The 25,712-nt window shown below is 34.4% G+C and overlaps 3 protein-coding genes across 6 annotated transcripts; 2 read left to right on the top strand and 1 right to left on the bottom strand.

Moving 5' to 3' along the window:
- Positions 1-808: 808 nt before the first annotated feature.
- On the bottom strand, positions 809-3,482 carry LOC122303168 (CDGSH iron-sulfur domain-containing protein NEET). The gene is made up of 2 exons (XM_043114802.1): positions 3,030-3,482; positions 809-1,177 (listed from the first exon to the last, which is right to left on the bottom strand). Exons 1-2 carry the CDS (start codon positions 3,296-3,298, stop codon positions 1,075-1,077), a joined length of 372 nt encoding a protein of 123 aa, XP_042970736.1. The 5' UTR covers positions 3,299-3,482; the 3' UTR covers positions 809-1,074.
- Positions 3,483-9,015: 5,533 nt separating this feature from the next.
- On the top strand, positions 9,016-20,400 carry LOC122303167 (K(+) efflux antiporter 5). 4 transcript variants are annotated; one of them, XM_043114797.1, is made up of 20 exons: positions 9,017-9,489; positions 10,690-10,733; positions 11,424-11,491; positions 11,697-11,754; positions 11,836-11,897; positions 12,377-12,452; positions 12,588-12,662; positions 13,355-13,426; positions 13,562-13,645; positions 13,745-13,813; positions 13,919-13,996; positions 14,128-14,216; positions 14,414-14,510; positions 14,592-14,645; positions 16,455-16,550; positions 16,721-16,909; positions 17,002-17,079; positions 18,886-18,930; positions 19,007-19,102; positions 19,988-20,400. In XM_043114797.1, the coding sequence occupies exons 1-20, from the start codon at positions 9,258-9,260 to the stop codon at positions 20,027-20,029; spliced, it is 1,704 nt and encodes a 567-aa protein (XP_042970731.1). In that variant the 5' UTR covers positions 9,017-9,257; the 3' UTR covers positions 20,030-20,400. The 4 variants fall into 4 exon arrangements, with proteins under 4 accessions (XP_042970732.1, XP_042970731.1, XP_042970733.1 ...); XM_043114799.1 differs by having other exon boundaries at positions 9,390-9,489; positions 11,424-11,498; XM_043114798.1 differs by lacking the exon at positions 13,562-13,645 and having other exon boundaries at positions 9,016-9,489.
- A 1,142-nt stretch (positions 20,401-21,542) lies between these two features.
- LOC122303165 (cysteine and histidine-rich domain-containing protein RAR1) lies at positions 21,543-24,870 on the top strand. Its single transcript, XM_043114796.1, has 6 exons — positions 21,543-21,725; positions 21,895-21,897; positions 22,027-22,109; positions 23,371-23,531; positions 24,248-24,483; positions 24,591-24,870. The coding sequence occupies exons 1-6, from the start codon at positions 21,615-21,617 to the stop codon at positions 24,684-24,686; spliced, it is 690 nt and encodes a 229-aa protein (XP_042970730.1). The 5' UTR covers positions 21,543-21,614; the 3' UTR covers positions 24,687-24,870.
- Positions 24,871-25,712: the final 842 nt, after the last annotated feature.

Raw genomic sequence — 25,712 nt, 5'->3', positions numbered from 1 at the left:
AACAGTGTTCATTTTCTTTATGAGACTGAATAAATGGGTCTCAGATGACAGGATAATTAAGCTCAATTAGCAAAACATACGTGTGAAGGAAGCACAAACATATCCTACATATTCGGCACGTTTGCAAATCACGCACTTGATACAAACATATTAATTAACCTCAAATCAAATCACAAACCAATTAAAACCAACCTTTCAAGGGGTTATGTCACCCATACTGGACGTGGTCGTTCCATGCCAACAGCCAACTCAGCTCAGATAAGCGTAATTTCATCCCTGATCGTATTATAAACATACAGCAGGGGGCTACATGCAAATATTAACAAGAATCCTATAAGATCGCTCCAGATGCACTCTAGAAACTTTTACTCCGATGCGTTGTGATATAACATCTGTCTACTCTTAAGAACATCACAAAATTGAAAATACGAAGGCAAATATGAAATAGCATTCATCAAGTACATCAAACCATTCAAATGAATTTACATGGACAATTATTAAATTTAATGTACCTTAAAATCAATGTTGCAAATATAACACAACGGCTTACTTTAACAACTTCATGAACGGGGGAATCCATAAATTACATTTTTCATACGCACAAGAGATCAATGGATCCCACCTCCATACATGGTGGGGATAAAAAGAATTTAGAACTTGGTAATGCGTAAGCCCCCTCATTAAACTTTCTGGTTCAGTCTCTCGTCTCTCAACTTCTTTGATTGATAAGCACACCGATAGCTAGACATGGTTTTGTACTAATAGCACAGATTTCGCATGTTTAATGCCCAATGGCAAAGATGAGAGCGGCTGTAATCTTGGTATTCAAATTCTATATACTCGTGTTCATACGTAATCCAATGTTATTTGGCTAATTAGTCAAGACACACACATATTGATATTTTCTTTCTGGACACAATTTTAAAACATGACAACATTGTTTAGGCAGGAAACTGAAGAACTCAATAAAATCCATTGTACAGAAAATGCTATTCGCCAAATGAACATCTAGAATCTTCAGCTCCAGAGCAACAAATGAGATGAAGTACCAAGAAAATAGTAATCTAATTACTGTTACTGTTTCTTCAAGAGCAATGGTCCAACGTTATCCCCAGTAGCTTTGTTGTGCTTAACATGGCTTCCATCACACAAAGGGAAAGTACCGGATCTCCAACACCTGCAAGGGGAAAAAAAAAAACAAAAACAAAAGCTCAGAGTTTGGATGCTTTGGCAACTGGAAGAGCATGATATCAGACAAATTCTAAAAAGAATACAGCTACATGTTATTCACTTCATGGAACCTTTTATGTAGCTGTCTATTTCAGCCATTTGTGGTCTGTGGTGTACCATATATATTTTTTTTATCGGTAAACAAATTTTTATTGATCAAAAGAAGGCAAAAGCCCAAGTATACAGGACATATACAAGAGAAGTGCCTAGGCTTGCTAATTTAGAGATACAAGGAAATCATGAAAAGACATGCCATGGAAATCAATCTGTGGTGTACCATATTTAAGACTTGAACTTCCTACTAAAGATGTTACAGAGTCAAATGGTCACATCCGTAACTGGGTTAGGCAGTCAAAGGAGTGAAGAAATTGATCCAAACGGCTGATGGATTTCTGAGAGAGGAATCCGTGAGTCTTGAGAGAGGAAAACATTATTGTGATGGATCTAGAGCTTACTTGAGAGAGGAAAACATAATGGCAATACTTTTTTATGAGCTAAGAATTATTCAAAAGAAGAAGAAGAGAGGAAAAACCTAAGCTTTTGAGTAGTGTATGAAAAGTTTCAGAATTAGAACCTTGAGTTCAAAATATCAACCCCCCATTGCTCATCTCCAATGGATTTCGTATTCTTCTCACTTTTGGAGTTAATTTGGTGTCTTCGTAGACCACAGCTGAGTTATTGTGGTGCTGGAAAATGTGGTTTGATTCCCAAGGAAGTGGTTGATTATGAATGCTACACTGATTTGGGGAACAAAAAAGCTAGGGCATCGACATAAGACTATAAGATTACTCATTTGAACGGTTCCAAGCTCATATTGGATGTGTAGTTTTGTTTTTTTAAAAATTATTACGCATTATAAACTTTTGAGTTCCTTGAAGTTTTCAAAGTTGTCTATAAACTGACAAATTCTCCTCACATTTCCAGACTTTTTTTTTTTTATTGGCACCGGGTGTCCAAAAACAGCGTCCCAACTAATCCCGAGAGTGTACAAGCCCTTAGCAATAAGTTTCCTGCAAGTGCATCTTGGGTAATTCAAAGAGAAAATTCCTAAGTCTGCCCCTAGAGATTGTTTGCACCCAAGAAGATTTGAACCTTAGACCTAGGGGGAGCATACCCCCAAGTGCAAGGCATTTACCACTTGAGCCAACCCCTAGGGGTTACCTCACATTTCTAGACATTGTATCGGTTATCCTGTTCTGAAAGAAAAATCAGCCACTTCTAGCATTATATTATAGTTTGGTCACTCTGCTTCAGAATTAGCTAAAAAAAAATTATTGTGACAAATATATCTACTAAGAAAATTAGCTAAGAAATTATCCTTAGCTAAAAACAATAATAAGTAAAGTATATCTAAACACATACAAGTATTTTCATAGCTAAGAAAATATATCTTCAACAACAATTACAAGAGCAGCGGAAACAATAAGTTGGATATATGTAATTGATTTGGATGGAACTTGTTTATGTTCATGTGTTTGTGTTTGTGGACTAAGAAATTTGTGCGTGAAAAAGTTATTCCTGATAATATGAAAATGGGAACACGCCTATCAACCCCAGTGCCTCACCAAACGTCATGTTGCCAAAAGTATAGGGTTCTTGACATTTGAAATCTAACTTCAAATAAAAAGCACATAAATGATTAAATATATAGCCCAATAAATCAGTATGTAGCAGAACACTTCTAAACTATTATCCCCTTAGCAATTTTCCCTTTCAGTAAACCTAGCAAACAGATCTTACGCAACAATCAGTTGATGGGCAAGGAAATGAAGAACCGTATGAAATGAGGGGGTTATTACCTGCAATAAGCAGTGACAGGCTTGGAGAGCTCAGTGACAACGACAGCATCCACCACTTTGTCTTCGCTCTTCCTTATCTCCGGGTTAACACCCTGACCCTCCGCTCTCACCACCAACACACGACTCGACCTGGCTCTACCCACATGACCAAAAGACAAAGACTTGGAGTGGGAGCCAACGGTGGTTCCTCCTCTGCTTCGCTTGACGCCCTCAGCGGGTGACTTGCTGTAAGTAAACCCAGCACCTACCAAGCTTAGAATCGACGCCATTGAAATGGATCTGTGGAACTTTTTTGGTCTGAATCAATGAATCGCTGGCTCTGTGAGGGTAGGTGAATTATATTTTGGAATTGAAAGATGGGTTGGTGACGAACTTGTGGAGGCCACGCCCTTCGAGAGGGACGTGGGGAATCTGGAGCGAGGCTGCGTAGGACACGTGCACGAAAATCTTATTATTTTTTCACCACGAAAATCTTATCTAGGCGCCTTTCAAAGGCCCAAGGACTTGGGAATCAGGACGGCCCTTCAAAATCAATTATATGCTTGTTCAATAAAAACTAAAAAAACGATAGGATCCTCGACACTGGGTGCCGACACCGCGACATGAATCCCGACGGGCGACGGCCGACAGTATTTTTTTCTTTTTATTCGGTGATTAATGAATTATTTTTTAATGAATGTAAATTCTTTTAAATATTTAAAATGATTAAAAAATACATTAAATGAATAAAGGGTGAAAAATACACATGTCGGAGAATTCCTCTTTAGCTGCAGTGCCACCCAAAAAACAAACTAATGGCTTATATGCATTTGATGAACAAAATTTTAAGCTTTATTTAAAATAAAAAAAAAGTAGGGGTGCAAGGAAAAATCGGTTGAATTGGATTGGTTTTAAATCGGTGCAGCAGCGATTTTTATATTTTAAAAATTAATTTAAACTAAACTAAATCTATATTTTTTTTTAATTTTTATATTATTATATATTATCTGCTAAATTTTTAATTAATATGACATGATATTCTAATCTTATTATTCAAGTCTATTAATCTTATAATATAAAATTAATATACTAGTATAATTAGAAACTAATTATACTATTTTAATCTTATCATTCAAATCTATTAATCTCATTTTTCATTTTTTTAGTTGTTTAAAAAATATTCAAGAAAAAATCAGAATGAACTAACTAACGGTATAGTCCAGCGATCGCCTATTGGTGGCATAGTGACCGACCCTAGATTAAAACATAACCATTGAAGTCATACTAGAGAAGGACGTTGATATTTGCCCATTTGAGTTGATTGTTTAGATTAATTGTTTGATCCGACAGTGCCAAGTGGCATTACCGTATTATATATCTATTTTTAAAAAAGGGAAAATTCATTTATTTTCTTATTATCATTGATATTAATTTGTTATTTTGATGGCGAGCATCTATAGAATAATTTATTGACTATAAATGATTACCAAATCCTTTAATAAATCTCAAAAAATATATCATTCAGTTCGTTACTAAACAATAATGCTACTAGAAGTGTCGATTAATCTCTTTTGCTTCCAAAATTATAACGTAATTTATATTCTATTGTGTCAAATAAATATTACACTTACAATTGATGGACTTTATGGTCATTGATATTAATATGAAAAAGAGGAAAATTATACCACTCACTTTATTCTTATTGGCTTGTCATGACTATGTAGTATGTAATGCTACATAACTTATTAAAAACTTAAAAATATAATCATAAAAATGATAGATGAAATTTAGAATTTTAATTTTTATGTTTTTGTATTTACGGATGTAATTTTATTTAAGTATTTTTTATAATAAGCTAAGGCCTAACGGTGCATAGGGATAAATTGAGGTTGCATTTGGATATTGAGCTGAGTTGAGTTATTTATGAATAGTAATAAGTTAAATATGTGGAGTGAGTTATATGAGACTAATCTAAAATGAGTTTAATACTATTTATGAAATTTTGAATAAAATTGTGGGTTCTACGTATAAAAATGTGTTAAGTTGAAAATGGTTATAAGTCTAACGTGTAAGGAGATTTTGAATTGAAATGAGTTTAGTAATTTATGAATTAAATATTTAAATATTAGACTCAATTTAAAATCTAATTAAACTAAATTGATCTCTACTCTTGCAACCAAAGAAAATACACAAACTGAGTTATATACTGTTAATTTCGGTACTGACATGAACATTCCATGTGCCAGAGACTCATGTTGAATCCAAAATTTCAAATTTTGTGTAATTATATATCTACACATGGATTTTGATGATAACAAATGAATTCAAAAACTAAAGAAGTCTCAAACTCAAGTTGTCTATACAATGGAGTCAAGCACATCAAAGAAACAAGCATGAGCAAGAAGGGAACAAGTTCACATTAAAATTATAGAGTAATATTGTAAATCTCTTAAAAATTCAAAATTAGGATTAAGACTCAAAATTAATATTTTATCATAAAGCATTAAAATACATTTTCCACATGTGCATGAATATTTTGAAAATTTTGAAAGATGATTGATTGTCATCTTTCACATGTGCATACCTTGATTAAAGGGTTGAATTTTGAAAATATTAAAGATGATTGATTGTCATCTTTCACATGTACATGTTTTATTTGAATATTTTCAAAAGTGATTGATATTTTTTTAGACTTATACAAAAGTTAGATGATTTTGTTTGAAAAATTTGAAAAGTAAAGTGTGTTCCTTTTGTCATATACAAAAAGTAAAAGATTAGGTTTGAATTTTTTGGAAAGGAAAGTGTGCTCCTTTTATCATATACAAAAAGTAAAAGATTAGGTTTGAATTTTTTGAAAATGAAAGTGTGTTCCTTTTGTCATATGCCAAAAGTAAAATATTAGGTTTGAATTTTTTGAAAAAGTGAATGATGTTGTTTTTGACATGTGAATCTTTTTAAATTTGAATATGAAGTCTCATATGCCAATAAATAGATCATTTGAGAGCTTCACATTTACAACACCAAGAGTATACAACATTCATTTAAAGCTTTCATTCTCTATTCTCTAAACATTGAGTCTTAATCCTTGTTCATTTTGAGAGATATAGTTTGTGTTGTATTGTTCTTATTTCACTCATTGAGGAGTGTTTTCTGATAACCTACCCACTATCAACTCTTGTATCAGAAAAATGGTGTGTATAACCATTGTGCGTGTAGAAAGTGTTTTACACGGGGAATAGTTGAATCACCACGTGTAAGGTGATTGTAAGTGTAGAGGGTGTTCTACACGGATCCTTTGTAGCGGTGTTATTTAAAGGTGTAATAAGTTTCTATCTCCACCTGAAGGAGGTTGAATAGTGAATTTGGAGATTCTCAAGAGGTAGCTTGAGGTGAAGACGTAGGTAGTGGGGCTGAACCTCGTTAACATACTGAGTTTACTTCTCTCTTACCCTTACTCTTTATATTTATTACTGTTTCGTATTTTGTTTATATTTTATATTGTATATTTTATTTATAATTATTATTTTTTTAAAATACAACTCAATTCACCCCCCCTCTTATGTAGTCATCTGGGTAACAACCCAAATGCCACGTCTATTCCTAAAAACAGAAAACCACAATTAATATTTTTTTTAAAAAAATTTTAAAGAACAAAACAAATGATGGATTTAGATTTCTTTGTATTTCAGAAATCATTTCAATTTATATTATATAATTATCAATTTTTTTATATTTTAAAATAAAAAATTTAAAATTTTTAAATATCAAAATAAAAATAATATTTTAAAAATATTTTATTTAATTCTTAACTTTCATCTCAGTTCAATTCACTATTTAAACTTTTTATTCATTTTCTTTAAAAAATAAGTTATTTTTCTCAAAAAAAAGTTGACCTTACACCTAAAAATTAACCTATTAATGCCGAGTGAGATTATCATGCTGGCCTCTATTTTTAAAATTTTATATGATAAAGTTGTAATCCTAATTCCTAACATTTATGGGCATGAATTGGAAGTGGGCTGAAAGAAGTCTCATTTAAAAAAAAAAAAAGATAATAATAGACTTACTACTTCTAAATATTTATTTTTTATTTTTTACTTAATGTTAAGAAAGCGACTGTTAATGAAATTTTATAATTTTATAATTTTTTTTAATGATTAAGAATGTTAACAAAATATTTAAAAGAAAATAATAAAAATTTTAAATACACTATAGAGTAATAAATAAGTGGTAGGAATGTAGTAAACTTATCATTTGGTTATATAGATCATGTGAAGAGATGAGAAATATGTAAATAGTTACGTTGATGTGTTTCGCAGCCTGCCCCCACAATGGCCCAAGCTTTCAGCACCTACGAGAAGGAAGAAGAGTGTGCTTCGATTGAGTCTAAGAACCCTTCGATGCTAGAGTTACTCGAAGCTCTGGTACTGGAGAAAGCTTAGAAAGTGAATAAAGAGAAGAAGAATAAGATATTTCCTTGTGGGTGGGATTGCACCCACAACTGGGCACACCGGTGCTCTGCGACAGTAGCCTGTCGTATACCTTTTTGGCGGGGCTTGGTTCCCCACCCAGACTTTGGGTGATCGCTGCCCATGGTGGGCTTTTGGACCAAGCCAAACCCAAGGCTCAGGGTCCTTTAGACTGTGAGGTGCATCACAGGGAGGCCCTAGGCTACCGAGCCCTACCCTGCTTCCCGTTTGATGGGTCTAAGGCCTTCCTGCTCCCTATGGTTTGCAACTGTTGGGCACAGAGCCCTTTTCCCCCTCACAAGTAATAAGATAATTTATTAATAGTAATGAAATAAATTGAGTTAAAATATTTTATGTGATTTTGAGAAATGAAAGAGAAAAAAATTAAATAAAAATATTATAAAATTAAAGTATTATTATAATATAATTTTTTGTTTTAAGATTTGAAAAAGTTAAAATATTTTTTGTATTTTGTTTGAAAGTTTGAGAAAGTTATAATGATTAAATGAAAATTTTAAAAATTTGAAATTGAAAAATATTTGTATTTGAATAAAATTGAGATGTTCAGATAAAATGAGATGTTCAGTGAAACTAAACCAAGCATTTAATTTTTTCTAATCATTACTCTTAAACTGGGCCTTTAAGATGGTTTGAAATGTTAAGACGAGTCCTAGTTTGGTTTTACAAATATTTCAAATCATCTATTATAATATCATCTTATCTCAATATTCAAATACTAATATTTTTTTAATTTCTCATTTTTTATCTAATCATTACTGAATTATTATAACTTTCTTAAGCATTCAAAAAAAAAATTCACTTTTTCAAATATCAAAATATAAATAATATTAAAAAATTATATTCTACCCTGTTTTAACTTTACAATTGTTTATTCAAAATTTTCTCTTTCATTTTCAAAATTCTATAAAAATCTAAATTTAAACTATTTTATTACTATTTACAAATTTCTCATTTACATATATGTAACTAAATGAGACCTAAATGTCTTTGATCTTGCGAATAATAGAACGCAACGAAACAACCAAATATCTTAAAATGCACACGTGTAGAATTTATAATTACTTTCACACACATAATATAATTTTATTTGAAAGATGAATTTTAAAATTTGAATTTTATAAATTAAATTATACTATATAGATTATGTGTGGTGTAAAAGGATTCAAATAACACTACTTAAATAAATAAAAAGAATATATGAAATAAAATTATTTAAATAATATTAAATGGTGAATAATTTATCACGTTAATGCAATTCAATGAATTCATATATAGTTTGCGAGTAATGATTTTTATAAGTTTCAAATATACAAATGTCTCGCATATTCTTTGTAAAAAACAAAAAACCCCATGATAAAAAGGTACACAAAAATCATTTTATTTTGGTGTGGTTAGGCACTTGTAATTAACATATTTGATCACTTTCACTTTAGTTATCGCACGAAGACCAACGAACTATTTTGACACGTAAGATCCGATCCCGCCCCTGGACAGTTAAAATCACCAATTACAAACAAACTTACTTGAAAAATAAGCAAAGCCAATTCTTCAATATTACTCTATCAGCTTCTTTCCAAATTCTTTCTTCCCTTGCATTGGATTGAATTCCTTCCCGGAGCTCTCTTCCCCTCTTCCTCCATAAGCCTTCAACATTACTCTTTCAGCTCCTCTCCAAATCCTGGCTTGCCTTGAATTGATTTGAATTCCAGCTCTCTTCTCCTCTTCCTCAATAAGTTATTTGTGTTTTTCTTTATTGGTTATGGCGATTTTCAATGCAAAGAAGCGAGGAATTCTTGGATTCTGGGGCTGCCTTTTGGTGATTATGATTTACTCCATGAATTGCTATTCCGCGAGATCTGACAAGGAAACGAGGGAGAGATTCTACGGGAACCTGCTGAACTCTTCCGCCCCGGCTGCCGACGATGGCAGCATTGCCAAAATGTTCGATCGCGTACTCGAGAAGGAATTCGCCGAGAATGATCAGCCCGAAGGTTAGGCTTTCCGGCTCTCAAGCTTAGTTTCTTGTTATTTTTTAGGTTCTGCCTTCTCGTGCCATGTTCGGCTGAGTAGAATAATCGACGAAAAAAAGTTTGATACCTGGACTTATTTGTATGTTTAAGTACATGTCAAATGGTTGGCATTAGGCGCGAGGCTGTTGTTTGACCGGATGCGAAAGAAGAATTTTCTTCTTTTTCCTTTTTGCCCTTTTTCCCTTTTTCCTGGGGAACCAAACGAGACACAAGGTAGCATAATGTTCTTCAAACGATTAATTGCGGCAGCATTGTTTACCCAAAAAACCTCATAGTCTACTGAAACAAATTTGAGTTCATAGCTTCCGTAGCTATTTAAAGGATGATGCCGAAAGAGGCACCAAAAAGACCAGCAGGATAGCTCCAAAGAAGTTGATCACACACACACACACACACACACACACACATATAGCTGAATATCCATTTAAAAAAGCAGATGGATATTTCAATGTATTTCGCTAAGCTGAATTGTGAGCCTACCGGCTGTGGAGTTTCATTACAAACTGAGACTATTTTGAACAGGGTCATCGAGTACACCTTATAAAGTTGGCAGGGGTGCCTGGTGCACTGCTGTAGTTAATATTTCGCGTCTTATTTTAGAGAATCTCAAGTCTTATTTTCACGTCTTTGGTTGGCGGTTCAACTGAATTTTTATTTTTTCGTATTTCATTGACGTTCTTCTTGTAAATATTTGGCTTCCCTCTTTGGTGAAGAGTAATTTATACATTCCTGTACTGGGCCCCATGCTTTTTTCTCGTCCCTCTCAATGAACTTTTACCTACACGCATACAACATACAGAGAAAAGAGGGTAGACAAGCATTTTAGCCTGGGAAAGTTTGTCTGTGTTTAGTGTGGAGTTATTAGCAGTTGTGCTTTACAGGGAATTAGGTGTCATGTTATGCCAAATATGAGCTACTTTGGAGGCGTCTCCATCTCTCTCTCAACAATGAGATTCCATCGCATCCTATTCTTTCAGTCTTTAATCGTTGACATGATAAATCCAAAAATCAACAGGCTATCAAGCAAAGAAAAGAGAAAAAAAATAAACAACTGCTTCAAATAAGAGTTCCAGTATACTTTCTCACATTGTGCATTCCTTGGTGTTTGATGTTTTGTTTAATGATGTTTTATTGATTTCACTCTGCTTTCCACTTTACTAGGATCTGATGGAAGCAGCTTCAACAGCAGTTTAGCTGATCAACAAGTAGGTTTGATTTTACGCACTGTAATAATGGGAATATACTTATAAAAAAATAATAATAATGGGCATGGTTTTCCACTCATGTGATAGGGATAGTGAAATCTTTTCTATGATATGGATATTTCTCATTTTGTTAATGTTCCGTTTTTATGAATTTTTGTTCTTCTTTGTACATCTTGTATGCTAGAGTTGCATCCCTTTGCGCTTTCTGGGCTGGTTTGCTTCCCTTTGTACATCTTTTATGATAGGGTTGCTTCCCTTTGCTTTTAATGAAATTTACTTATGAAAAATATATTTCAACAAACTCTGATAATGAGCTGTTTTTGGAAAATATTTGTTCTTCTGCTTAGTTTTGGCTTGAGCTGGCATATAAGGCTCAAAATGAATGAGCAAAATAAGTTTTCCTTGGGATCTGGCTTTTGTGTACACCTCAGGTCATGCTTCCCAAATAGCTGATGTGCAATGTAACTGGTCATTGTTTCATCTAAATCAGAAACAGACGGGCTTCTTTACATGCTTATTTAAGGTTTTTATGTCATACATGATAGAGCACAGTTGGGTGACATTTGTTGCTGCAAACTTCTTTCCCAGTTGAACTGTTTGGCTCACGCTACTTTAAAAAAAAAAAAAAAAATTGATTATGCTATCTGTAAATGAATTCCATCTAAAGATGAGTCTTGACAATGTTCACAGGCTGAACTGGAGACTGTGGCTAAACTCACTCCTGAGAAGACCAAGAGAAATGATACAAAGGAGGCAAAGTAAGCCGTAAGGGACTGATAAAATATGTTTGTTGGGTAAATGTGATTACATCGTGAACATTCATTGCATGTATATATATATATATATTTTATTTTCAACATCATTTAATAACAATAATAATTACTATAATTATTATTATTTGTTGTTGTTGTTGCTGCTGAAGCAACATGCTTCTTCTTCGACTTAAATCGTTTTTTTGGTCAGTGGCACAACAGTGGAGAGTGAAGATTCAGATGACATGACCACCTTGATTGACAAAAAGGTGCGACAAAACTTTGGGAGTCATGGTTATTCACGCTCTGAATATCATTCCCACTAACTTGCTTTTCTTACTCAATGGTAGGACAACGTATTTGTGATGTCAAACAAGAAATCCAAGTATCCAGTACTTCAAGTAGATTTGAGGTCAATATCTTTTCTTCCTTTTGTCATGATATTTTGATATTGTTTTCTTTGGAAAAAACTTGCTATTTTAGATTTGTTTGCATGTCAATTGGCTGTGTTTTGGAAAGCATGAGGGATATGTTGTTTCATCTCGTAAGAAAACATTGCCATTTTCTAGAATATAAAACAAGTCTTTAAAAAATGGCCCACCATCCACCTTCCCTGATTTCTACATTTTAAGGACAAGAAAATGCCATTTGAAATAAAGGATTGCAGATGGACCTTAGTCTTTTAATTTGTCCATGCCCAAATTCACCTGTCTAGATAATAGAATTTCTCCAACATGATTTCTCCTCAAACTGTATGTAAAGGTGGAAATTATATGTGGTTGATCACTTTGGTGTATAGTTTTTGAAAAATGCGACTGAAGCAGTTTAGTTTTAATGTTACGTACTGCCTGAGATTTATGACTTATCAGCACTGTTTTAAATTTGTGGCAGATTGATCTCAGACTTGGTGGTTGTCATAGTTTCTGCTGCTATAGGTGGAATTGTTTCTTCCTGTTTGGGGCAACCGGTTTGTATTTGTAGTAGTAGTTGTAGTTCTATTCATTTTCAGTAAGTTGCACTGCATTTAAGTCCAACTGTTTAAGTGATTTGTATGATACAATATTTGAGATTTTCTTTATTTTGTTTTGGACAAATATCATAGGTTATTGTTGGCTATCTTCTTGCTGGGTCAATTATTGGACCAGGGGGCTTGAAGTTTATTAGTGAAATGGTACAGGTACGTTGTTATTGATTGCTCAGAACGTAGTTTCTTGAAGTCAGAATGCATTGTTCTATTAAGATATACTCATAATTCCTACTGGGTCGATCCATGGCTGTTCCTTTGACTGTATTTTGCTCAAAGGGTTAAAGCAAGATAGTGCCTTTTTTTCAGCTCTTCTTTTCTGTTAACTTTGTCTACAAAAATGTTTATTCACCTATATTGTTTTTCAGAAATACACTTTAATGTGTTACCCTTCATCCATTTATGCCCTTATATACAAATCTATTAAACTACCAGGTTAGGACAAAAAACTTGATAGAATCTAAAAAGTATTAACCCAGAATGAAATTTTCCTTACATCTTCTAATCTTGCTGAACATACACAGATTAAATTGCTGTCTTATCTGGCGGTATTTGTTATTGCCTAGATAACAATAGTTAACTGAGAACTTGGGATGAGGGGAGTGACCAAGGTGAAAAGCATGCACATGGTGCACATGCTTCAATATAATGCCCTATCTTCACGTTCAACAGACTGGAACGAAACCGAGTGCAATAAAATACCTTCATGTGCACTAGCCTGGAGTGACTGAGACAGTCTCAATTGAGTTGAATGAAGTTATATTTTGTGAATTTCATATGCATTGATCTAGTCTATCATCTTATTTGCAGCAGTTGGTCTATACTTCGAATTTTTTTTATTACAGGTTGAAACTTTTGCACAGTTTGGTGTTGTCTTTCTTCTCTTTGCTTTAGGGTTGGAGTTTTCTTTGACAAAGGTATGCTGTTCTTAGCTTGGGAAATCTTTGTCTATCATGTATCATACAGTAGCTTATTTTTTAGGTTCTGTCATAGTTTGTTTGCATTATCATAATTTAGTATAGAGTCGCTAGTTTAAATTGTGTTTCGTGCAGTTAAAAGTTGTGGGGCCTGTTGCTGTTCTTGGAGGGATACTTCAGATAATCATATTTATGTTCTTGTGTGGCGTAACAGCCCTGGTATAGTTCTGGGGGTTTCTAATCTAGTTTTATTCCCTGTGACAAGTTACAACTCCTGTCTAAAGTGATGCTAAGGTTGAACATCTGCTAATATTGCAGTTATGTGGAGCAAAGTTGTCTGAGGGTGTATTTGTTGGTTCGTTCTTATCAATGTCATCAACAGCAGTGGTATTGTTATAGACTGCTTTTTACCTCATTTTATCCTTTCTCCTTGGTTGCTGGTCACCAAATTTCATAGTTCTTTTCATGCCTTTTCTATTACATGTTTACCAGGTGGTAAAGTTTCTAGTAGAACGGAATAGTAGTAGTGCTCTTCATGGTCAAGTGACAATTGGGACACTTATTCTTCAGGTATCTTTTAAACTATTTTAGTCAGTGATACATCTATTAATCTTCACCTTATGTGGTTGTTGTTTAACTTATACGGTTGATTGTTTCTTATGGTTTATATTGATTCATCCCTGCACCTTGGATGATTTCAGGACTGTGCTGTTGGCCTATTATTTGCATTGCTCCCAGTTTTGGGTGGTAACGGTGGCCTTTTGCAGGGGATGGTTTCTATGGGAAAGCTGTAAGTCTGTTTATGAGCCGTTTTCTTTGCATGACCTTTTTCCTATGTCATTTATCAAAGTTGTGATTTTAAATTTGCTTTCGTTGATCAAGCCTTTAGTATAGTTGTGTTTTTGTATCACCAAAACAATAGTAGTGCCAACGGCATCATGTAAATTATTTCATGGGCTGTTGGCCTGCACCTTATATTGATATCAGGCTGCTGGTGTTGTCGATGTATCTCACTGCTGCATCTGTACTGTCTTGGTCATTTGTTCCTCGCTTTCTAAAGCTGATGATACAGCTATCAACCCAAGTAAGTTGTAAACATGTTAGCTTCATTTTTTGGATTGACTAGTAGTTCCTCTATAAGTGGTTTCCCTCTTTTGTGATTCAGACAAATGAACTTTATCAGCTTGCTGCTGTGGCTTTTTGCCTATTATCTGCCTGGGTGAGTTCCAGATATAGGTATCTTTCATATTAAGGTCATGCTGCATTTTGATAACTCATCCTTCTCAGTCTTAAAATATTTTTTCTATGATGGATTTTGTGTCTGGTGATTCCTTTTGTCCCTTTTGTACGAACTCTCTTGGTGGATGTTTGAAGTTGTCTATTTGCTTGTGCCGGATGCTGAGTAAGCTTTAGGAGATGTTTTGTTGTAAGATGGATTCGTGAGTAGTGCGAGTGTTTGTGAAACTTGTAAAAACTTTTAAGATGATGGTTTTATAGAGTTTTAAAAAAATTTTGGGACCCTTATGAAAGTAAGTTTGGATGAATAAGTTTTTAAAGAAATTCTGATGGATAATATAATAAATAATATTAAAAAATTTATTTAAATAAAAAAAGAGATGAGAATTTGCTCAGCCACCGCTTGATGGCTGCCACCACTGGTGCAGCCCAGATCGGCCACCCCATGGCAGCCTGATCTGTGCCTAGATTGGGAAACTGGTTATGGCCAGGTTGGCCACCTTTGTGGTGCCAGCAGCCACAGTGACTGGACTTTTTTTAAATTTTCATAAATTTGTTTTGAAAATGTTTTTTTTTTTTTTTTTTTTTTTAAGTTTTGGGTGATTGAAAGATTTTGAGGAGTTTTTAACACTCTAAATATTGTATGTTTGGGAATGAAATCATCTTTGACCATAAAATGATCTTTGAGTTTAGAAACTGTCTCAGTATCCAAACATACCCTTAATGCCCCATTTATTGACCATCCTCTTTGAGGTCTCAAAAATTATAGATCCTAGGTAATGACATCAATCTCTTTGAGTTTCTCGGTATTCATGTACATTCTATCAGTGCTCTTGAAAATTGAGAATGGTTGTAGAAGTTTATTTTGTTTTGTTATTGTCTTCATGGAGAATATTTTGTTCCTTTCTTTTTCTTTCTTTCTATTTCAATCTCGAATCTGGTGCTGAGTCTTTCCCTAGGGCACTTTTTGTTTTTTGCAAGGAATATGTTTCAACCTCCTTCGAGGCTATAGGTATTGTCACTTAATTGTTCAAATAGAAAACTGATAGATAGAAGCATGTTGTCAAAGTTGAGAATAGAAACTTTCTGGTGTTCAAAACTTTTTTCCATGTATTGTGGAAACTGGCAATCACTATATAAAGAATTATTCTATTCTCAAGCCAGTGTGTACAGCACATCGTCTACATCATTTAAATGGTAAGATTTGATTTGTAATATTTAAATTTTAAAATTTATCTTCCAAATTAAATTATACCACATAAGAAGTACGCGGTGTAGAGGTGTTAAAATCAGTACTCCTATATAAAGCAGTGGCTGATATGCTTGAGCACATTTTTTCTAGCAAGTGGACAGCAATACTGAGATGTAAAATCAGGGTGAGACATTAAAAGGTGTTCAAGTTTGCAGTACCATGACCAAGATTTTCTTTGCATCTGTGTTTATTGGTCTCTGTGCAAACTTAGTTGTAAAGAATTTAATCTAAATCATAGCCTCTCCTTCCCTGTTTGATTCTGTTGAATTTAGATGGTGGAACTTGGCACAAAAAACTTTTGTGCAAGAGGGATTACTTTTTGCAAATACAAATTATTTGCTTGAATCTGTATATCGATTACAATGTTGAGGGGAAAACAAGACCAATTCATATCTAATGGTAATCAAGTAATAGATGAGTTTCATAAATTCAAATAAAGATGATGAGTTGCTGTATGTGACAGGAGTGCTGGAAATTGCCACATATACTGCTGCTATCAATTCGTTTTTAATATCATTGAATCTTTTGTGACATTTTCAGTGCAGTGATAAGCTGGGCCTGAGCCTTGAGTTGGGTTCGTTTGTGGCTGGTGTTATGATATCTACTACTGACTTTTCACAACATACTTTGGACCAGGTACTCCTTTCTCTTGTAGTTATGAAAATTCAATTGCTGCATGCACATGGATTTAGATTGAAGATGCTGCTTCATTCTGGATGTCACATGAGAATCAGTTTATTTATTTTTTAATCTTTATCACAAGAATAATGGGAACATTGCTGATTTGATGCTTTTCTATGCTGTAGGTGGAACCAATTCGTAACTTATTTGCAGCTCTTTTCCTTTCAAGTATTGGAATGCTTATACACATACATTTCCTGTGGAACCATGTGGATATTTTGCTAGCATCTGTCATTCTGGTTATAATCGTTAAGACAGCTGTTGTTACTGTTGTTTCTAAGGCCTTCGGATATAGCATTAGGACATCATTCCTTGTAAGTAGTCTTCCTCAGCTTGTTGAGTTGATTTCTGATCTAAGTGAAACACATCAATTGCTTATTTCCAAAATTTGGTTATTCGATTATAGGTTGGAGTCCTGCTTGCTCAAATTGGAGAATTTGCTTTTGTACTCCTTAGTCGCGCCTCAAATCTTCATCTTATTGGGGTGACCTCTCTCTCTCTCTCTCTCTCTCTCTCTCTCTGTGCTTAGGTTTCTGTGGGTTGAATATTTTTCTTGCTTAAAAATTGATCCTGCTTTGATAATTGCTGGTCTCTTATGTTTTCCCTCTAATGGAATATTTTGTTCAAATTGTAACTAGGGGGCCTGGTGATAATGATCCACCTGTCTCCTCTCCCTGAATTGAAGGAATCGGTTATTCCAATAGTGGTTCATCTTGATGCCTACAATTTCCTCTTGTAAGAAAATGCGTTCAATGGCTGTCATGTTTGAAAGCGAAGGGCTAGAAGTCTCTTCCTATCCGGTTTAGACCTACTATGCACTCTCATGGTGTCTGGTTTCCAGAGCATGAGTAGTTCATTTTAAAACTTGGGATTTTGAATGGATTATTGACTTACTGTTCTAAAAGGTCAAATTAGACAGGGATAGAGATATCGAGAGGAATCAAATACAGGATTTTGATGATAAAATTGAACCCCTACACGCTGCATTCATTGATGGCATGGCACGATGGACAAGTTTATAACTTGTGAATGTCAATGATGCGGAATAACTACATCAGTTTCAGTCCCTTTCTTTCTGAGCATTCTGGGGGATTGCTCTTTAAGCATGTTGGTTCCACTCCACAACTTGTAGGTGCTACGGCTATTAGTGAGACCCTTTGGAATTCTATGTCTTTGCATCATATAGGACAAGCAAGCACTGAGAGAGAGAGAGAGAGAGAGAGAGAGAGAGAGAGAGAGAGAGAAGGGACAAGTCACTTCATGTAGGGTTCATGGTTTTATGTCCTCAGTGCTATTATTTTGTTAGCAACATGTAGCTATCAGGTCCATGATCTTAAAAAGGGGTAGAAATCAAATTTTGCTCCGCCCTGCGATAACCCCTCCAAAGAGGAAAGTAGAGATTTAACGCTATTTATCAGAAAAAATAAATGCCTTGGTAGTGTTTGTCAGTTGTGGGTTGTACAGGAAGAACATTCATTTATTTTTTGATAGGTGTGCAGGAAGAACATTTATATGCCCATTAGATAATGCAAGTTCTCTTTTGATTTTTCTCATATTCTTGACCTTTAAGTGAACCGTAGAGAGGGTGTTTAATTAGCCTTGTAATGCTTTACTTTTAAGCAATTTTGGAAAGGAAACAATTACGGAAATAAGTGTTGTAGAAAATTAATGCATATTTGGTGACCTTAGAAAGTGCGACAATTTATGTGAAATTAGCCTTTTGAAACTCATCTTTTCTCACCTTAGAGTCCTGTAAGAATTTAAAATCTCTGGTCATTGGATATTTTGTTTGATTTGTCATTGGTCTACTCAAATGAATTGGAATTGGTTTACCACTGCTTTGCAATGGCATTCCACTTGAAAAGGGACACAGAATGTAAATAATGTCATAGACCTTAATGCATCACAAGCGCCCAGTCTAAATCCATGCTCATTTAATTGAGTAACATGAAGCCACTTGGAGTGTTTTATTGCAATTGTTTTTGTAGTACGAGAAGATTATGTTTGTCAGTCTTTTAAAAAAGGAGAAGAAGAAGAACCAGCATTATTTTTTCCTCCACAAAATATTGTTTGTCCCACAATATTTTGAAAAACCAGCATTATTTTCTCTGTGGGATGCCTGTTGATTGAAGCAGACTAGTATGTTGTTTTTTGTCCTCATGCTATAAGATTCCTCAGTCCCGTGGCTTTCAAGTTTTTGCTGTCAATCTGCAACGTCACCGTGACACCATATATCACTGACTTGTTCGTTTTTCATTTTTGTTCTGTTGATGAAAACATTGTACTATAGGAGAAGATGTATCTACTTCTTCTTGGAACAACAGCTCTTAGTCTCGTAAGTTTCTTTTTAACTGAAACTCTGATCTTTTGTGTTTTCTTTGGGAATATTTATCGAAAGTGATTATGTACAGGTAACAACGCCTCTGCTGTTTAAACTGATACCTGCTATGATGAACTTGGGCGTTCTCATGCACTGGTTCCCCTCAGAGAGCGACACACAGAATGAGGTCCCACCCCCCCCCCCCCCCCCCTCTCTCTCTCTCTCTCTCTCTCACACACACACCACACAACACAGACAGCCAAATAATACAGGAACATGGACCTCTGCAAACATTAAGTACCATCGCATTGTTTCTTCCTGTGCAGTATGTATTCCCCTATAAAAGAAACTTTTACTTGGAAGATAAAAACACGTCTCTAAATTTAAAACCTAATATCAAATGACCCATTACCTCTTTTTCTGTGCTGGAATTTTTTACACCATCTTTTGACTGCATATCAAGAGAACATTGTTTGGTGCATGTTGGAAGGCTTTTTAGCATAGAAATTTTCGTAGTTTAAAAGGCTATGCAGCATCCATTCTTTGGTGCCATCTTATCCATACAAGACATATATATACCCCTTACAATTACTATTCAAGATTATAGGGTTGTTTCTTTTTCTTCTTTCCTTTTTCCTAGGGGATTTTGGGAGGCAACAACTTGTTAGATCTCAGTTTAGTTGAAAAGATGCACAACCCATCAAATAGATCATACTTAAAATACACCTAGATGGAGAACCTTGGAAACATTCAGATCAAACAACAAACTCCTAGGAGTTGGCTCAAGTGGTAAGAACCTTGGTCTTGGCGATATGCTTCCTTCAATTATTTGAGGTGTACTTGTGAGAAACTCCTTACTAAGGACTTGTGCATTCCTGGGATTAGACAGGACTTTGTTTCCAGACTCTCGGTGCCAAAAAATAAATCATGGGAAACAAAGTGTCATTCAATTCAGTACATTATTGGGAATTCTGTGGATCTTTCACTCTCCATTCTCATTTCCGCTTCTTTTAATCTTCCGTGGACTCTGTCTGTACATGTGAAACATAACATACGATTTCTATTTTGACAGGAGAAAGTTTCCATGATTGAAGCGTATAACAGATCATTGTGATCTTCCATGACATGATTGAGTTCGCTGGTCACATCAGCGTTACAACTTAAATATCAATCATTTGAGCAGGTCAGCACCTGCTTCTACTGCCAATTTTATTTTTTAGAGGTTGCAGCTGACATGTCAGCTTATTCATTCCATTGAAACTCAGCACTGAGTTTTCGTGTAAATTTTTTGTATGCTTAAAGAGTACTATAGATAAGAAATCTTTTAGGGCTTACACATACTAATTGTGCTACAAATTTAGACTAGATATATTCTGATGAATTTTGATTTCAATTGTATAAAATAATGAACAATACAGAAAAATGAAACAGATATTCAAGATCATTTTTGTTTTGTGATGCTTAATGAAATTATGATTTGAACCATATATTGAGCATGTTGCTTGTAACTTAGCTTCGTTTGTAGCAAAACCAAGAAAGAAAGGAAAAATAACGGTAGACGGATACAGGTTGTACAATCTGAGTCGTGACTATGGCATATGTTAGCCGATGAAAGAATTTCAATTTCCCTTCGATTTTCATCTTTTAACCCCAATTTTATTTTCCTCTTCCCGGAGGAAAGAAACATTTATTAGTGGATCCGCTACTTTTACAAATTCCTGAAAATTAAAATCACTTTTGCTAATAAAAGAAAAGAAAAAAAAAATTAGTATACCCTCCCATTCTCACAAATAGAAAAAATGCATCTCATTAATTTTTCTGTACAACATCTTATCGATAAAACCCTACGACTCTCTACCACTCGCAAATCACCTCAATTTTATTTTATTTTTATCAAAATCAGTAAAATATTTTTTATATAAACTAAATTGTGACATGTATCTAACATTATTTTATATTTTTATATTTAAAAAAATAATGTTAAATATAAATTCATGCCGTACGAGTCTTATATAAATATGTGGGAAAAAGAAATTGATACCTATCATTTTACTTGTTTAAAGAAAAAAGAAATTCTCTCTATAGTTAATTAAGTTTTATTTCAAAGAAATTATCTTTTTAGAAAGAGAAATACTTTTTGCAGTCGGCAAATGCAGTCGGCGTGCAGTCGTGGAGAAAAAAGTAAATTAATACAGGACCTATATGAAAAAAAAAATTATTCTTATAACTTTTTTTATTCATGTAGGTCCTCTGAATATAAAATAATTTTTTTATAATTTTTTTTATTCATTCCGTACAGCCGACTGTATCTAACAAAGCCCTACCATTCCACAATTTTAACAAATATTAATAAAATGTAAAAATATTTCATCTCGATTTTATCTGATTTTATTATTATAATTTTTTAAAATTTTATATAAAATATAATAAATAATTTAAATTTTTTATATTTTAAAATAATTATTATATTATAAAAAATATTTTATTTAATTTTAAAACTACATGATGTCATCTCATTTTACCGTTTAAACGTGACATTAATGAACCTTCGATTTAATTTTTCTTTATTTCTTCGGGAAAAAAACACCCCAATCAATGTGCTTTTTCTAGAAACTACCGTGGAATGAAACTATGGTTCAGTCTTCGAAGTCTTCTTCTTTATTCGACTCGAAGGGAAAGGAGAAAGGCTCAGAGAGAGAATGGAGAAGAAAGAGGAGTTTGTCGTTAAGGTTCGATGCCAACGAATTGGCTGCGACGCCACCTTCTCCGAGGACGACAACCCCGAAGGTTCTTGTCAATACCATGATTCGGTACTCCCCCCTTTTTTTTTCTTTTTTAATTTGTCTTTCTTTTTCGTTTATCTCTATTTTTAGGACATTACTTTTACCTCTGTGATATGAATTGCGGAGCTGATATTTTCTTATGTTTTATTCCATTGATCTTGCGTCTACCATGTTGGTGTCATCCTCTTATGATCAGGGTGTAAGTATTTCTCTTTTCATTTTCTCCTCGTGAAAATATTGTTCCCTCTTTTTATCCATCTATCTCTGTATCTTTATATTTATTGTTCTTATTTAGAGCTTCATTTTTTTTGGATGTTTTCGAATCCAGCCGATATTTCATGACGGGATGAAGGAGTGGAGTTGTTGCAAGAAAAAAAGTCATGATTTCAGCTTATTTTTGGAGATTCCAGGGTAAGTACGTTTCAGTTCGGAGATTAAAGCTTGCGCTTTACGAAGCCGCTTGCTCGATGAAGGGACATTCTTTTTTATTTGAGTTCGTATGCCTTAGAAATAAACTAAATAGGTTAAGCAAGCATCTTTCTTTTCTTCTTCTTCTTCTTCTTCTTTAATCGAAAATACTTGGAGCATTAATTTATATCATGCCTTACACTGTTATCCTCTTTTTTTTTTTCTTTTTCTTTTCCTCTTGACACTATTCTATGCAAAATTATGTACGAGGACTTCTGGCTTGTGATTTTAGTGTCAAACTTATCACACAAGATTCTTGTTAAGTTTTTTAGTGGATTTGTCACAGCGTATGCGGGTGCTGGATTCAGGTCCAATCAGTTTACTGCTGAACATATTTGAACTTTCTGTAATCTGCTGGTTAAAAGTTTAAAATACATAACCTACTCCCCATCTTTCAGGCACTCGGATAGTTTGAATGTTATCCCTATTTGTTTGTCACACAATCCATAAGGTAATTAGGTTAGTGCAGCAATTGCCAGAGGAGTTCAATTGTGTATTTTTTTCACAGTTGAACACTTTGAAAAGGGGATATCTAATCATTCTTATAGTAGAAGGATTTATTCTTTGCTGATTTAATTTCATGTAGTGAAATCTGTTGGCGTATTGAATTAACTTTTGAGTGAGACATTAAGATGATGATGTGTCATCTAAAGCATTGCCTGAGTCCAAATTAAGCATGCAGTTATAGAGTGAGCTGAATGCCAGTTCCCTTGGAACTTTCACACGGGGAATGTTCCTCTAATCAAATATCCATTGATGGAATGATGAGGATGGAGAAAGCTTTGACATGAGGCAAGCTGTAATGACATGGCACGTACCAGCAATGTGGTTAGGATATATTTGCACATCAAATTTTCAAGATGTTATCTGTTTTTTCTTCTCTCTTTTATTTTATTATTATTATAGTTTTTTGCTAAGTTCAAGACGGTGTCAGATTGGGCAGAAGTTATAAATTTTTATCAATCAACCTAAATTTGGTGCCGTCTGTTGGAGAGGCTCCTAAACATGCTGAGGCTTGGCTTATTTTTATCACCCATGAAAAAATTGCCTTGATTGATTTATGCCTCTGCTAAGTATCAGGATACTAGTATCAAAGCTGTCATTATATTCCATTAGTTCGCGTACTTTTATCTTGAAAAGTCTAGGAAAGTTTAACTTTCTATATATTTTTCAGTAATTGTTAAAGTTTTCTTTATTAATGAAGGTGTAAGACAGGAAAGCACACAACTGAGAAGCCAGTGTTGACAAAGGCAGCTCCTAGCCCAAAGAAGCCTGTTTCTGCCCCCTCTTCAAATTCAACAACAGGTGCATCTTCTAAAGAGACTTGCTCTAGGTGCCGGCAGGGTTTCTTTTGCTCTGATCATGGTAATCTCATTTGTATCCTTTTAGTTTAGTGAGTTAGTAGGCAGTTATTTGGCTTTCTTTTGGAAATGAAATTCTTCAAATCAGTTCTGCATACTGTATGGAGTTATCTGTCCATTAAGTAGTAGTATAGACTCTTTTATAAGTAAATGCGAGTCACTAACTTATCCAGCATCAAGCTGTGACCTTTTATTTGGCGGAAGGAAAAGGCAATTTGGTATAAAACCATTGGCCGGTAGGAGTTTGAAGCATCGATGTGGTCAATGCAGTAAAGTTGGAGTACTCGATATATTTCAGATGAAAAATGGCAATGATATCAGTTCCCAATACCAATGTAGAATCAGTACAAAACCTACTTAAAGGCATTACTGCAATGGAAAACAATGAAGACTCATTTACGGATCACAAGTCCATTGTAGAATGAGTCCAATGTTAATGAATGTCCACTGCATTACAATGCTTTAAAATAGCTATTATATAAAAGTTCCGTATTGTAGCAATGGAATATTCCACCCTCCCCCAGTAAATAAGGGGTGGATGGTGCAGTCACAAGTTCAATCCCTTACAAGTCTGTAGGTTACTTTTTTAAAAGGCTCTGGATTCTTGTTTTTTTATGGACAAAGAAAAGATATCCGTTGATTTTGTTGCTTAGGTTCCCCTCTTCTCTTTTGAGTAATTTATTTTCGTTGTAAGCTGAAGCAAGTCATGTCTTCTCTTAGGTTCGGTGGCTGGACAGATGAATTCAAAACCTTTAAATCTGGACACAGGCGCACTGAGCAAGAGCAATGCAAATACCCAAGGCTCTCCTGTTCCAGCTAAGAAGCTAGTTGATATAAATGAGCCCCAGACATGCAAAAATCAGGGATGTGGCATGACTTTCAAGGAGAAGGATAATAGCGAGACCGCATGTAGTTACCATCCTGGGCCTGCTGTATTCCATGACCGTATGAGAGGGGTAAGATGTTTTTTTTTTCTTTTTTTTTGAGGTCTTCTTGTCAATATATCTAACTTCTCGATCATCGAATTTTGAAAAATGCTCTTATGGTAAATATATTATTGCAGTGGAAGTGCTGTGACATTCATGTAAAGGAATTTGATGAGTTCATGGGCATTCCGCCATGCACCAAGGGATGGCATAACGCAGATCCATCATCCTAGCAATCGAAGGCCTGTAAGGATATGATGTGTTTCCTTCGCGGCTCCTTTCCTCCTTTGAAGTTGTTTTTTTCCATTGATATGGTTCTCTATGAACTTCTTTACAGTTTACTTTTTAATCTCACCAAGTATTTTCATTGTTATTGACAAAACAATATATAAGAGGCGCGTACATTTCGGTTGTGAATGTGAACTTTTCATTTTGATTGTCGTCTGCAGTAAGAGTCTCCAGCGTATGACGCCATTTGCTGAGAACACCCGTGCATGAGATTTATAGCTCATCCTTTTCTTTTCAGCCTTTTTATGAGTTCCGGAGAACATTTTATCTTTAGTGGTGGGTTCGTATTTTGGTACTCCTGCTGATAATTGGACCTTGTCTCCGGTTCCTCTTCCTCTAGCATTCATAACGTAATGCACAAATGTTGGAATTTGACCCTGGAACATTGAAACTTTTTTGCTTCCAATTCTTACGTCTCTTCAACTACACAGAAGAAAGTTACCCTCGTTTTTTCTTATGTATAGGGGAGCCACTTGGTAGGAAATGAGAAAATGCTTGCTTCTAGAATGAAACACTTGTTAGAGGCTGTTAGGGAGGGAAAATGGGAAAGCAAGTGAAAAATGACTCCCTGGTCCCTTGTTTGGAAGGCAACAAGGACCAGGGGAGGAACGAATGGAACACCTTAATTCCGTTCTCAGGCCTTGTTTGTTTATTTTTGCAGATGCGACAATGAGATGAGATTGAATTGTTTTTTGGTATTTTATTTTAGAGTTTAAAAAAATTATAATAATCAATGAAATGAGATAAAATTATTTATGAAAACAAATCATAATATGAGCAGTGCTTGGTCCCAAGAAAGGACAAATTTTTTATTTTTTTGTGATTTTTTTATTCTTAATTTTTAAAAAAAATCATAATATCACTAAAAAAATATTTTTTTAATCACTAAATGAAAAAATAAAAATAAAAAAATATGGGGACACATATTTGGGATACGCAATCGAGACATAAACCATTTCTCTTTTAATATT

This window comes from Carya illinoinensis, chromosome 3, assembly GCF_018687715.1.
Source record: "Carya illinoinensis cultivar Pawnee chromosome 3, C.illinoinensisPawnee_v1, whole genome shotgun sequence".
Classification (NCBI taxonomy): Eukaryota; Viridiplantae; Streptophyta; class Magnoliopsida; order Fagales; family Juglandaceae; genus Carya; species Carya illinoinensis.
This window is presented reverse-complemented; position numbering and strand designations above follow the sequence as displayed.